General features: G+C 41.5%; 1 protein-coding gene across 6 annotated transcripts in view; it reads right to left on the bottom strand.

Moving 5' to 3' along the window:
- Positions 1 to 22: 22 nt before the first annotated feature.
- Positions 23 to 14,739, bottom strand: part of tesk2 (testis associated actin remodelling kinase 2) — a 41,104-nt gene continuing 26,387 nt past the window's right edge. Inside the window, exons 11-16 of one of the 6 annotated variants that reach the window (XM_079348438.1) lie at positions 13,480 to 13,618; positions 11,248 to 11,778; positions 10,807 to 11,140; positions 7,996 to 8,145; positions 793 to 925; positions 23 to 231 (exon numbers count right to left, since the gene is read on the bottom strand). In XM_079348438.1, the coding sequence (XP_079204564.1) occupies positions 121 to 231; positions 793 to 925; positions 7,996 to 8,145; positions 10,807 to 11,140; positions 11,248 to 11,778; positions 13,480 to 13,618 (1,398 nt within the window). In that variant the 3' untranslated portion in view covers positions 23 to 120. Of the gene's footprint in view, positions 232 to 792; positions 931 to 2,924; positions 3,142 to 7,995; positions 8,146 to 10,806; positions 11,141 to 11,247; positions 11,779 to 13,479; positions 13,619 to 14,739 lie in introns of those variants that run through there. The other 5 variants (XM_079348440.1, XM_079348441.1, XM_079348443.1 and 2 more) reach the window with 5 other exon arrangements.

The following is a 14,739-nucleotide window of genomic DNA, read 5'->3' as shown; positions in this document are numbered from 1 at the left end:
ACCGGAGTTTCTCTTGCTTGTGACAGTCAGACTGACTGTCTCCCGTGGATGCGTTGACCAACTCGCTTAATGTGCCAGTGCCTTTGAAGAGGTGTTGCACATTTCAATTCCACAGATTTGTCAGTTTAGTTGCTGCTTTCTTTGCTTCAGTGGCATGATGGTGCGTGCAGGTTGTTTCCTCTGGTGTGTTAAAGCTGAAGTGTCAGGACATTGTTTTGTTAATGTCCCACCCTGCAAATGCAGAAATACAAAAAGTTTCTTCATGCATCACAAACTTCACATTTCAAACAACAGCCTCTCCGATGATGAAGGAACATATTGCACTGAGTGCTCACTGTGCATATGCAGCTCTCCACTTCCCCTTGATGCTCAGAAATTTATTGTCGAATGAAAGGCCACACCCTTGCCTCTGTACTTCTCTTATTCAGTGAAGTGAGCCGCTGAAATGTTCGCCCTGATAACACCATTACCTTTTTCAGTTAGTAGACTCACTTTAACTTTCAATCACATTTCAAACTTGAAAACTCGTGTCAGATCTGGTCTGTCCTCATGTCAAAGCCATTGTGGCCCCTTTTTTTTTTATCTGCAGCGGAAGTAGACTCTTAAAACCTGAACATATAGACTCCAGCAGACATTCAAAATCGCTCCCCACCCTCTTCACCCTCCTGACACCTGCTATCGCTCTGCTACTGTCCATCATCTCTCACGATCGCTCCACTTTTAGAAAACAGTTTTAGTGTAGTAGCAATGGAGAAAACAAACAAGTTAAAAAGTGAGTATGAGTCTTCCTACCTTCAATCGGCAACGGCACACAAGTAGCAGCATAAAACGATGACGCAAGAAACCACCAAACTTCCCCTGTTCACTTCCTGCGTCTCTCCATGTCGTGTGCTTTCTCTGCGTACGTAGCCCACATTTTCTCTGCCTGTGCTGATAGAGTAGGGAAATCAGATGAGTGTATCTGTACAGTGCATCTATCTCCTTTTATGCAGTGTGTTTGCATCTGTGATTGAGCTCTGTGGGTGCATGTAAGCATGACATAAATAAATGGCCAGTAAATGTACCTATAGGGCCAATTTGTCTAGTTTTCTTTGACTGTGTTGGATCAATACAAAACACCTTTAACTATTACTACAAACCAAAGCACCACACATCCATTAAGTAAGGAGCAAGCTGCACTAAGAGCTTACAAAGTACTGACACAATCTGCACAGTGTGTAACACTTGCTGGGAACCCTAACAAACCAGCTAGTACCTTAGTTTGTACAAAATGTCACAAAGACTCAGAAATCTTTCCACAACAGAAACTAAAACTCTCACAAATGAGCACAGACTAACAAACAGAGACAACAAGGTTTGTGATAGAACCACAGAGATAAAAACAAAACAAAAACAAAAACAGGTTAGCTCAAAGTCCAGAGAGTTTCCACAATGTTTCTGAGAAACACAAAAGAGATGAAATATCATAAAATCCTTTAAAATAATCTAATATTACAAAATACAAATTTCAACAAAGGACTCCAAGTTATCACATATCTCTATAACCATCGTACTTACAAACAAGCAATAGCTTTATTCTACCGTTATGTATTTTTGGAGTATGAGTAATAATGCAGAGCTTCCACTTCGGTCAAACTGACTGACGGTGTGTTTGTTGTTATATTTGTTCAAATGTGTACTATGTTAAGTGCTGTGGTCACAAGTAAATGATCTCTTCAAAGTACATGTAGAAAAACAAATGTGGAGTAAAAAGTGCTTTCTAAGATGCATATAAAATATAGGCCGTTAATAAAATGTTAAATACATAATTGATTTCATCACTGTTCTTTTTATTCAGTGTGAGTCCTCTGATTTCATACAGTAGGCCTACTTTGAATCCTTTGAATTATATTATGAAGTCTCTTCTGACAAAAGTTAGAGTTTTGGTCCAAACACTCTAGAGGGTGTGTTTACCTCAAGAGTGTCTTCTGTCATAACTTGGCAATCAGCTTTTGGATTGTCACTGATACATACGTTATTTTAACGAGTCATTGAGAATTACTTGTGACATATAATTCCTAATAATGGTCTGGCTAATTATTAGAAAGTGTCTATTTTTCTCTTACAAACAAAACCACATCTTATGATGTCATTCTGATGAGGAACGCAATCAAAAATACACTGGTCAATTGGTATTGTTAAAATGTGGCTTTTTGTTTCAACCGACTGATTGAGTGAGTCTTCATCATCATTAAACGCGCCTGTACCTCTAAAAATATAATAAATAGGCTACACAGTTTAGCCTGCGGGGGGCAGCATTGCGCTTTCAAGTGTGCAGCCTGCCGGAATTCCATTAAAAGAAGAAGAAGAAACCTATTATAATTGTTTAGGAACAGATTAAACTCATTATTGTTATATGATGAGAAGAAAAACTTAATGTGTTGTTCTTTAAGCAAGTTTTAACATGTTTTAAGTAATCTGGTTTAACGCCTGCACGAGCCCCCTACGGAATAACAGTGCGGATGTAATCGAGTGTTTACGGTAAAAGACGCTACCATGGTAACCTCGGTTTTTTGTTCCAGTACACTCCATCAGGGCGGAAATAGCGTTAAGGTTATCACAAAATGGGCGCTAAAAAAATTGTTAAGAACCGTTATTTTTATTTTATTTTTAACAAATAATATAATCTTGTTACGAAATAAGAAGTTAAACCGTCGACGTTTTTCAAAAAGTGGGGGAAGCTCAGACGAAAACGACACCGCCCGTGCAGACCGCGATGCGATAATAAGCAAGCGACTCTCAAAACAAGCGTTCACGGAAGAACTATTTCACTCGACTCAACAGAACAAGGGTGACAACAACAACAACAACACTCTTTATCTGCAATTTACGATCATCCACCCTCCGATTCAGCGACTTGAAGAACACACAAGGACAGCATAGGAGGATTTATTCATCCGTATTTAAATAAGAAACTCTGAGATGGAGAGCAGCAGCTTCCACAGCCAGCTTCTGTCCGTTATGGACGTCGTGGCAGCGGCGGCCGCGGCTGAGATCAACCGGCGCGTGGACGCCAGCTGCGCGGTGCTCCGGCTGGAGGTGAGCCAGAGCCGCAGGGACATCGAGCTGCTGCGGAGGAAGTGTGAGGGCATGGAGGCCGAGCTGAGGAGGAGCAGGAGGAGAGCCCGGAGGAGAGGTGAGCAACAAATAAAGACAAAGGTATAACAGACTATATGAAAAATAAAAATAAAACGTATAGGAAACTGTGTAAACTTTATGTAATAAGATTGAAAATGAAAAAAGGGTAGTAATAAATAAGTTTATTCTTCTTACTGCTCCTTTTCGGACATGTTACACTGTGTAGATATTTTGTTGATTATTATGTATTTACTTTATAACAAAAATGTTGTTATTTTGTTATTATTCTTAATTGTTATAATTTGTTTATCTCATTCTAATTTTTTTCTGTAATTGTTATTAAAATTATTGTTTTCTTGTTTGTTACATGTTTGTTTGTTCACGTGTTCGAAATAAAAAATAACACTAAGACATGGCCAGTAAATGTACCTATAGGGCAATTTGTCTAGTTTTCTTTGACTGTGTTGGATCAATACACCTTTAACTATTACTACAAACCAAAGCACCACACATCCATTAAGTAAGGAGCAAGCTGCACTAAGAGCTTACAAAGTACTGACACAATCTGCACAGTGTGTAACACTTGCTGGGAACCCTAACAAACCAGCTAGTACCTTAGTTTGTACAAAATGTCACAAAGACCCAGAAATCTTTCCACAACAGAAACTAAAACTCTCACAAATAAGCACAGACTACCAAACAGAGACAAAATGTTTGTCATAGAACCACAGAGATTAAAAAAACAAAAAAACAGGTTAGCTCAAAGTCCAGAGAGTTTCCACAATGTTTCTGAGAAACACAAAAGAGATGAAATATCATAAAATCCTTTAAAAATAATCTAATATTACAAAATACAAACTTCAACAAAGGACTCCAAGTTATCACATATCACTTAAACTATCACTATAGTTCAAACAAGCAACTCATTTTTTACTGATGGATTACTTTGAGAATATGAGAATAAGTAGTGACAGTCTGAGTCAGACAGGTACGGACGTCACATCTCCATATAGTCTATTTTTCAATAAATATTTGGGGCTGTCTGTCAATAGTTAATGTGTAATCTTCTTCCTCTTTTTCAGTGTTTTATCCTCCAGCAGCAGACAGATTCACTCCTTTAATAAAAGTAGATCTGACCAAAGAGACACAGGCGGCAGCTTGGGACAGACAGACGGAGGCTGAAACTGAAACTCAACCGAAGCAGGTTTGAAAATGACTCCATTTAAACATTTGGTGTATATTGTTTGCTTTTGAATGCATGGATAGATCATCTAGTCAATCAAAGTAAAACAACAACACTAATGGCCAAATGTGATGTTGTAAGTTTTATATTTAGCTTAGTTAACATCTCTGTTCTTAGGAATCAAGAATCAATTATTAGGGTAAACAAATGATAGATAGATAGATACTTTATTGATCCCGAGGGAAATTCAGGCTGAATGTTGAATGCTGAAATGCTGACTGAAAAAGTAAAGGGCATTATATGCATGCTTTTTCTTCATCTCGGAGGTGTTTATTATCAACTTTTAATTATTCAAATGATTATTTGGTCCATAAATCAGCCTGTAAAATCAGTGAAAGAGCCAAAAGGAGTTTCTTTTAGTTGCTATTTTTGGTGTCATGAACCCATAAAAAAAACCCTTCAATTCACAAAGACATTTAACAAAGAAAATATATTAAGGGGTAAAATATTTTAATTATTTTTTTCAAATATATTTATGCTCTATTGTATCATACCTCTGTTACTTTAACTCCATTCTTATTATGTGAACGTTTTATTTCCATCCGTTTTATGTGTCTGTTTTACTCACACATAATGAACATGTGCTTGTCTTTGTTTTTCACTCCACACTGTGGGAGTGATGTAGTAATGTTGGTCCTGCTGTTACAGTGTGCAGAAAAGGAGCCTGCTTCGGAAGCAGAGCACATACTGATCAAAGTGGAGTGTGCCGAGGAGGAGATGTGGAAGAACCACTCAGAGGACAAAATCAGTGAGTTCATTCACAAAAATCCCCCCCCCCGCCCCACGACACCCTTATATAGTGTGACAGTGTTTTCTGATTGTAGGAATGATTATGTAACTGTGGTGCTCAAGTGAGGAAGTTTATCTGGTTAAGAAACACACTGTTGCCTCTCTATGACGTGCCAAAGAAAGCCAGCCAGACCATCAGGCACTGTAGGTGTCAGACAAGACTGAGAGTGTTTTTTTTTTGTTTTTTTTTAATAAAATTTTCCACAGAAGAGAAGAAAAAAAAAAAAGGCAGCAGCCTTATAAAATATTTTTAATAAATGATTTAAGTGAGCTAACAACAGCTGTCTTTTAGTTGTGGTGTCGTGAAGTTAAACATCTGTTCCCTACATTGCTCTTTAGTAACAAAAATAGATGTTGAAACATGTGAGAGGAGATTTGTCAGAAATGCAGAATGAAAAGCTCGACTTGAAGATGATGTGTGGTTCCTCTGCTTCTTTCAATTTTTGAAAGAAGCAGAGGTTTCCTTCTCAATTTCTTTCCTTCGGGATCAATAAAGTATCTATCTATCTATCTATCTTCAGAATCTGAAGCAGAGCAGCCTCAATGTTTTGAAGCCTCCCAGTCAGCTGAAACGGATCTCTTTGTCGAGTCTCACAACTATGCTGAGGCCGACCCTGGATCTCTGATGTCCCCGACAGCTGGCTACGACACCTTCCGCGATCAGCAGCTAAATTTGAATCGAAGTGAGGCAGAGCTCGGACTGGTGAAACGAGAGAGAGAGGAGGAGGAGGAGGAGGAGGAGGAGGAGCTGAATGAGAACGCAGCTTCTCTTGATGCGCAGGGAAATTATGTGACAGATGAAGGTAACGGAGAGCTGTGGACATCAGATCAGTGGACTGATGCAGCTGGTCCGAGCACTCTGTATGCTGGGCAGCAGTTTCCCTCTGTTTTCCCATCTCAAAGTGGCTTACATATGGAGGACATAGAGTCTCAAATTCAATTAAAGAAACCACATGCATTCGTTGAGAGCATAGCGAGGGGGAAAAAAGGTATCAGAACGTTTGGCTCTAAGAGACCCCAACAACACGAAGGAAATAATACTTCATCTCAATTCAACACGGTGGATCATTCCTTAATCTCTGAACAGTCACAGCATCCGTACAGACATCCTTTGCCTCACACGGGGCACCACAGAGTGGATTTAACATCGCAAATCCAAACTTCCACCTCTTCTTACGGGCAAGGTCGCACAAGCTTGGTCATGACCAGAAGGATAAGGAAGCCGTGGAGGCCTGCAGTCAAGGAGAAGAAGTTCAGCTGCACGTTCTGCGCCAAATCCTTCCATAAATGCTGCCAGCTCAAAGAGCACCTGAGGAGTCACACGGGGGAGAGACCGTTCAGCTGCGAGCTCTGCGGGAGGAGCTTCGCCAAACAGTGCAACCTCATCAGACACGCGGTGGTCCACAGCGGGGAGAGACCCCACGAGTGCTTAGTGTGCGGGAAGTCCTTCACCCAGCGCTCCACCCTCAAGTCCCATCAGAAAACAGCACACTGAGACCACAGGGTTTCATTTTATACATCGGATTCCTGACGCCATCAATATGGCCTTTTGTTTTATTTATATAAAGGAATATGTTTCCCACAGACTTACTCTGTGCAGGGGCAACACCCTATTTATATCATGTAATAATTTCAAACTGATATTAGATTGGTATGTTAATGGGGCTTTTGGGGTGCAGGTGGCCTAGTAATTAGTTCAAGTGTCCCATTCATGAAGGCTTTACATGGGCGGCCTTTAACCTCAGTTGTACAATTCAGGGGGTCTTTATACAACTTTTCATCATTTGTACGTTAGTCAGAGTCTAACAAGGGAGGTGAAAATAATTTAAAGCTGTTACAATGAGTGGGGCAATCCACCAGGCAACTTATTTATTTTAGAGTGTCTATATAAGTCTTTTTTGTACAGGTCCTTTCTCAGTCTTAATAAGAGTCAATCTTTCCATCTGCTGATTCTTTGTCTAGAATGATCTCGAGCCAGTTATCTGAGTCTGTACCATTTACAGGTGATGGGTTTCTTTATCTGCTGTTGTAAATATTTTCAGGCAGCATCGGTCACCTCCTGTTATTTTATCAGGCAGATCACCTTGATAGAGTGAGATGAAAGTTAATGGGAACAGTTGTCCAAAGGTGTCCCTCACGATTTCCCAGATATTTCATAAACACTTGTGTCTGTGGTGGTGATCTGTCTCTTCGCTCCCACAGTCTCTGACATCTTTGCAGTTTTGGAGCAACTAAATAGAGAACATGAATTTTCCAGCCAGGTTCACGCCAACACATAGAACAGTAGATAGAAGAGATGGATTCACATTTCCTCACTGTCGAGTGTATATTTATCATTTAGTTTTAACATCTTCCGTTCTTATAGTTTGTGGAGTTTCCTTTACTATTTATTATATCTTTGTAAATGTTTTTAAATTATTTATTTAGTACGACCACTCCAGTGTTTTCACTGCCACTATATTAGGGAGGTGTATAACGCCAGATCACAAGTTAAAGTCATTTAAGATACTTTTCAATGCACCATATGCCTTGTTGAATATATTGTTCCATTAAGTTGCACATTTGCCTCCTTTTTGGAAACTTGTATAAGAGATATCTATAAATCAGACTTTTCCAAGTTGTATTTTTCTCTTAGAGTTGGAAAGCTTTGTGACGTGTTATTCTCCATTATTTTGTATTAAGCAGTGATAGCTGTATTTTTCCAATCTAGAATAAATATAACTAGGTTTAAATTCTATCACGGGGCACCCGTCTCAGTTTGGTCCACAGGTCTAATTGTGTTACGACATCAAACCAGGTATGCTTGGTCAAAGTGATAAATATACAGCAAGTAAGGAAGTGTTTACGTAATATGACCACTGCAAAGTCTTTGTTTGTTCAGAGCAACAATACATCGTCTCATCTTCATCACGTGAGGAGTTTGTACGGCTTTCCGGCACGAGTTCCCAGCAGCCGTCAGCCTTCTATCCGGGTGTTGTTTAACGCCATCGCAGAGGCTAAGAGATGGAACAGGACGGAACAGATTAAACTCAGAAGAGGAAAAGTGACGGAGCAAGAAGCCAGACGAGAGGAAATATCAGACAGGCTGTTACATGTTGGCTTGAACTTCACAGCAGTCAGTAAAGCATAAACAGAAGGAGGCTATGAGGTTGCGTGGGTGCAAACAGGTTATGCTACTGCTCAGCCTGTTGGTGTCATGGTTAGGCTGTATTGTTGTCTGTGTCATCTTTGTCTTGTGTTTAGCAGCTTCACTGGATGCACAAAGTCAGAGGACCCAAGTTATGTCTCAGACTTGAATACAAATAAATCCACCTTACACAAGAAAGAGTCTTTTTTTCATCCAGAAAGAGACCTGCTACTGCAGTACAATCAAAGTCAAAGGAAATGAATACATCCATTCATATCTGCACATGTATGTGGTGAAACTAGCTGATATGATAGACATTTAATTAGAGCCTGAACGATTAATCGGTCGGGCTCTCATGTGAACATGTTGAATTTTAGCACACGTATTTCACTCCCTCTCAAAGAAAGAGGTTTAAATGTTTTAATAATTAAAATATATTAAAGGAGGAAAACAGGTCAAATGATTTTCAACTTGTGTTAATAAGTCAGTTTCATTAATTCAATAAACTTACAACACGGTTCTTAGCATGTTTTGTTGTTAGACTCAGTTGTGTTATCAAAATTGTTTCTCTTAATTCCTACGTCATACAGAGTTATTTAATTAAGAACATGTAAATATGTTGGTGCAATGATCCTGCTCCTTTGCAACAATAAGGAGGATTTATCTGTTAATAACAGATGAGAAAGAAGTGGAAGAAACTGGACAGATCATATCTGAAAGTTTAACGCTTATATTTGAAGCAAGAATGACTTTTCCAGATCGATCTCAAAGGCCAGACTGAGTGAGGATATCTGAATTTTAAGACGAAACAAAGAAAAAAAGAAAAACACAAAGTTTCTCACAAGACAGCTTTGTTATTGAATCAGAAAAAGAATCATTTCAACAGGAAAGGTAACACAAGCTTTACACAAATATACAAATGTAAGACATTAAAAGGTTTTCTCATAAATATCAAACTAGATCCTTTTTACCGTAAAAACAGGGTCTTCAAAGTTGCATTGATTTCATAGAAAAGTAGTGGAAAGAAATCTAAAGGCGATCCATGAACGAGTGCATTTTAGTTCCATTAGAAGACGTCAGCAGAGTGTAACAGGAGCCAGAGCTGAGGCGGAGGCAGACATGGTTCATCACATCAGAACATATGAATCTTAATAACAGTCATTATGAGGGACAGAAAACATGAAGTCTGAAACATCTGCTGTTATGAACCTTTCAATGACGCTCAATGATGAAAGAAAGGGGAACACCATTCCCCCACCGTTGTGTACGCGTCTAAACTCTTCCAAGTCCGTGACGTGGCGTGACAAAAGATCACTAATTCACATGATGTTCACTGGAGCGTGTTTGTAAAAGCCTGGGCTGAAAAAAATCTCACAAACCTCATTTTAAATTTGCAATCTTTAAGATATGGATATCTTTATCAAATCACATCCAGGTCCAAGACTCAAGCTGCTAAATCCTACTGAAGACAGAGAGAGATACTGAATTAATAAACTTTATTGATCCCGAGGAAAGATTCATTGCGTCGTGTCACGTGGAGGTTTCTAATATAGAACTCGTGTTATTTTGGTTCAAAGGTGACACAGTCGTGTTAGAAAGTGGGACCTCATCAAAGGGGAAAGAAACGCGTTGTTGCTTTCATTTGGACAACTCCATCATCATCATCATCATCATCATCATCATCGTCGTCGTGGATCAGAGTCGTGAGGAGAGACATGAACCGTTCAAGGAAATTCAGATTTCTGACGTTTGAAGGTCAGCTTGAAATGCATAAATGACTGACATTTTTCGGACGATGCAACACAATCGTCAGGATTTTTTTCAATGCCGTCCTATAAAAAAGTCATCTAAATTCATCGTGGCTGTTGCTAGGTAGATTTCCCTTTAAATGAGCTGGAGGAGAAATCTATGAACTGCAGTTCAAACTCAGGGTTTGTCTTCTGATCAGGCACTCACTTCTTACCAAACAGGTCTTATTAATCACAAAAATATTGGATGCTTTTTGATTTCCCATAAACATTTTTTTTTTCTCTAAGAAATAACAACGAGGAAGAAGTATCAAAAGACGAGGGGTCGATTTAAAAACACTCACATACACAACACCAGGGATCTTCATCACAGACAAGACGCCTAATATAAACATACATATCCAGAAAAATAATCGACATCATCACAATATTAAATATAAACATCCTTTTTTTAAAATATAATCTCTTATGCAGAGTGTCCTTTGTGTGGATAGAAGCTTTTGTCTGTGCGCTTGTCCAGCCCGAACACTCGACATCGAGTGTGCTTAACTTAGTCATCAACATGTGACACACTTGAAAGGTAAAAATCAAGGTGTTTTTTTTTTTTTACATTGTATTTCCAAAAAATCTTTGAAATGCGTCCAGTCTTTCAGTCTACCTTTAAAAACTAGATCCCGTTGACTCTATCTTCTCCTTTAAGGGCTTTAAAGGTCATCGTCTCCTGTGTCCAAGTCCACCACCTCCTCCCTGTCACCAGTGTGCATGTGTGTGAGTGGATTTACATTTGTGCTACATCCAGCAGGTCTCTGTTCCCCCTCACTCGTGCCGCCTCCTCCGCCTCCTCGTCCTCCTCTTCCTCCTCCTCCAGGCTGTAGGAGCAGTCCATCGCCTCTCCACTGTCTCCCTCGCTGCTGGGGACCATCGGAGACCAGCTCTCCCCAAACTCCTCTTCCCCGTTTCCCACCTTCCTCCCCTCCGCCTCTCCGTCCTCGTCCCCTCCTCTCTGCCTGCAGTAAGGTGGGATCTCTACCACGACGTATTTCTTTACCCAGCTGCTCAGAGCTGCCTTCGGTGGCTCGTTTCCCGCCGAGCTCGTGTCAGACCGAGAGTTATCCGCTGAGAGGAGAAAAAGAGGAAACGGATATTCACAAGAGAGTGTACAATAAATAATACAATAAAGCTCCCTTATAGATGGTCACAGGAAGCGTTCTCTGAAAGCTCACCTGGCAGCGTTGTGGAGAGCTGGCTGGAGTTAAAGGTAGCAGAACCGTTGTTATGTTGGGTGACAGCAGCAGCCTGGTTGAAAAGCTCGGAGCGGGGCAGCTGAGGGGACACCGGTAAGGAGTGACACTGTCTTCCTGGCAGCTGCTGCCAGTAGTAAGACGCGCCCTGCTGAGGTCCTCCGGGTCCTCCGTGAGAAGACGGCTGGTTGCTGAACACGCTCCCTGGGGGAGAGTGGAGGTCGAACACCAGCGAGAAGACCGACTTGCTCGGAACGTCGAAGAACTTGATCTTCCCCCCGCACAGGTCCTCTCGGGCGGTGAACGGGTTGATCTTGTGGGCTTTGGAGGCTCGCCTCGTGATGGGCGGGTTGTAGTACGGGTCCTGGACGTTGACTTTCCTTCCTGGTTTGCAGGAGAAGATGTCTGATTGGCTGCGGCTGAGCCAGATGTTCCGTCGCGGGCGTGGGGATTTCTGAGGGATTTTGTCGTCCTGGAAACCGAGAGGGTTCAGCCGTTTGAAGCCCTTCTCGCCTTCAACAAAGAGAAACACACCTTAGAGAAACGTACGGCACAATCACTTTATCTTTATCATACTGTCCGACTCCTCATCAGGGACACAAACATCATTTAATGTCCCCACAAGGTGGCGACAGAGACTCAATCCTGTTTAATTCAAACTGTACCAAAGGCTCTGGATGAGTCTGGTGATGTTCTGTAAGGTGTGGCTGAATCTTCACTTTCCCCATTAACTTCCACCAGAGCAGCAGTGAAAGGTGACACGTTTAAACAAACTACATTTCCCAACCTCTGAAATTTCAGAGAACTTTTGCACTCGGGGAGGATCACGTATCTCACGTATGCCAGGAAGTGTCTGATGGAAGTGCTTGTATTACTCACAAGGACCAAAAAAAACCCCCAACTCTATGAAAATATTTGGATTAAAACTTGTTATGCAACAGGAATATTTCCGTCTTTGAGGTTCATCCTGGTTTCGCAGGAAATGTTGATGTAATCAGGCAGCTGGAGGACGAGGGGGGGGCGGGAGTGGTTTTGTAACAGCTGACAGCAGAGGTGATGTTTGACACATTGAAGAGATCGATCTACTATTGACGCACGTGGGCTGTGTTTTAAAGAAGCTCTACATTAAGAAGGAAGCAGCTTCTTTTGTCTCTCTCATCGATCCCTCCCTGCCTCTTGTTTCTTTACACGCTCACTTTTCTCTCCATCCAGGACTGAGAGGAAGGAGCCGTTTGTCTTCCCTAAACAAAATCATCACCGCCTCCTGACTCCATGCCGCTGACACAACAGGCAGCTGGACGCTCGACCAAATTAGAAGTCAGACCTGGGCCTGCATGGATCAAGTGTCTCACAAAATTAATCTCTATCTCCGCTCAAGTCACGGTGAAGTTCGGACAATTCTGCACAACAAAGAAGTCTTTGACGTGTGTCAAGTCATATTTGACTCTTCCTCTGCTGCAGAAACGCTCCTTTAGTTAAGCTACTGACGAGCATGAAAGGACAGACGTCAGAGTGGAGATAGGGATTTTACTCTCCTGGAAATATGGAGACAGTTTCAGGAGGACTGCTCCAGATATTCTCCTGACCTGGCTGTTTAAATAGGCTCCATACAGTAGTCAGACAGGAGGGGGGGCTGGATGGGGGGGGGGAGGGGGTCTTCTGAGGTAAGATGTGATGTAAAAAGAACGACGCAGGAGAACCAGATGAAGCAACAGAGTCCGCTATACGACGCTCTAATGAGAATATCTGCCTTTATATCAGCGCCCTGTGTAGCTCAATGGAACACATCCGCTAACTCGGACTTGCTGCAGAAATAATGGAGGAGAAATTTGGGGGGAGTTTTTCGGGAGTTTTCAGTAAGTGTGAGTGAAAGGAACTGAGGTCAAATCTGGCTAAGACGCACGTGGTTGTGTGTTTACGAGAGAACTGTGTGAACAATACTGTGGAGACGTGAAATCCAAAGCGTGCTTTGTAAACAGGAAGAGGAGTAGAGGGAAGTTTCAGTCGGGCTCGACAAAGCCGATGAGGATCCAAAGACACGCAGAGTAACGGCTGCAGCAGAGATCCTGTTTCAGTGTTGAACAGGACACGAATACGCTTCTGCATCTCTCAGATCACAGCGTCCTCTCCGACACACTCAGCATGTTCCCGTCATCGAAAGGATTTGACCCTTTTTTTTAAGTGCGAACATTGCACTGTTAAATCTGGCGTTACCTTTGGGGATGCTTTTCTTGTCGTTGTCCACGCTGAGCGGGACGCACTCGTTCACCAGCTCTTCAACTTTCAGACGAGCCAGAATCACCTCCAGGTGTCTGACGATGTCGGGGCAGGAGGGACGGAGTTTAGGGTCCATCTTGGGGAGAGATGCAGAAGGGTGAGATTTGCACATGGTAAATATAAAGAGGCAGGGATGGACTGCACTCGTCTGATTGTTACAAGAAAACATGACATCATTTAAACAGCCGCACCGCTATATCAGAAGTAAATATTTACAATATTTATTTGACTTGTCGTCGCTCCGAGAAAACTATTCAATGTTTCAAGGCAACAAAAAGTGATGGCTTTAATCTGTTGTCTTTATGTGAGCCGAATTTCGGAGAAGTGAACCTTCACTGGGAAGGATGAATTCATGGACTCAAACTAAGAAAACGAAATTGAGGTTTTTATTGCCGATTCTTACAGCAATAAAAAAAAATGTGGCAAATCTTTTCTCCAACCTGACATAACAAATGTTAAATAAAGACAGGAAGGAAAGAGGAAACAAGTTAGAGGGAAAACACTTAGTAAGTTCAGAAAAAGGTTTAGAAAAAGGTCTGATAAATAAAGAGAGGAGAGGTGGTAGAAAGAAACGGTAAACGAGAAAATAAGAAAGGAAGCTCTCGTCCTGTAAACTGGAGATAACATCAATCAGAGAGAAGGATGAAAAGAGCAAGACAACAGACGAGGGATGAGAAGAGATGGATTGAGTGAATAGAGGATCTATCAGCAGGGTGCTCAGAAAGCCTTAATGCCCCCCCCCCCCCCCGCGCGGTTTGTGATTATGTTCGAGGATACATAAATCACAAATCTAACACAGTGATTAACGGAGAATGTGTGCAAAGTAGAGCGTAAAATCTCCTTCAAAAGGCATACTGTATTTGATGAGGTATGATACTGAGTGTTCAGCCTTACTGTGCAACAGAGAAATGCTTTATTTTCAAAAGTCCACTAAGTAACTGATCCAGCTTTGACTAAAGTACACAAGACCCCCCCCCCCCCCCCCCAGCCCTAAAGAGCTAAATCAGATTACTCAGATAATCAAGTTTCCCCTCGATTACTGAACAAGTGATGATCAGCCACTTAAGACATTACAAATATCAACATTATCAATGTTTTCTTGGGATGCACCTCAATGCTACTAAACAGCAGCACCGTGCAGTGATCTGTGTCCTCTTATCACAAGTGCACGGAGGGACTGAAATAAAAAAGATGGGA

This window comes from Symphodus melops (genome assembly GCF_947650265.1).
Source record: "Symphodus melops genome assembly, chromosome: 7".
Classification (NCBI taxonomy): Eukaryota; Metazoa; Chordata; class Actinopteri; order Labriformes; family Labridae; genus Symphodus; species Symphodus melops.
Note: the sequence above shows the minus strand (reverse complement) of the source record. Positions and strands in the feature narration are given on the sequence as shown.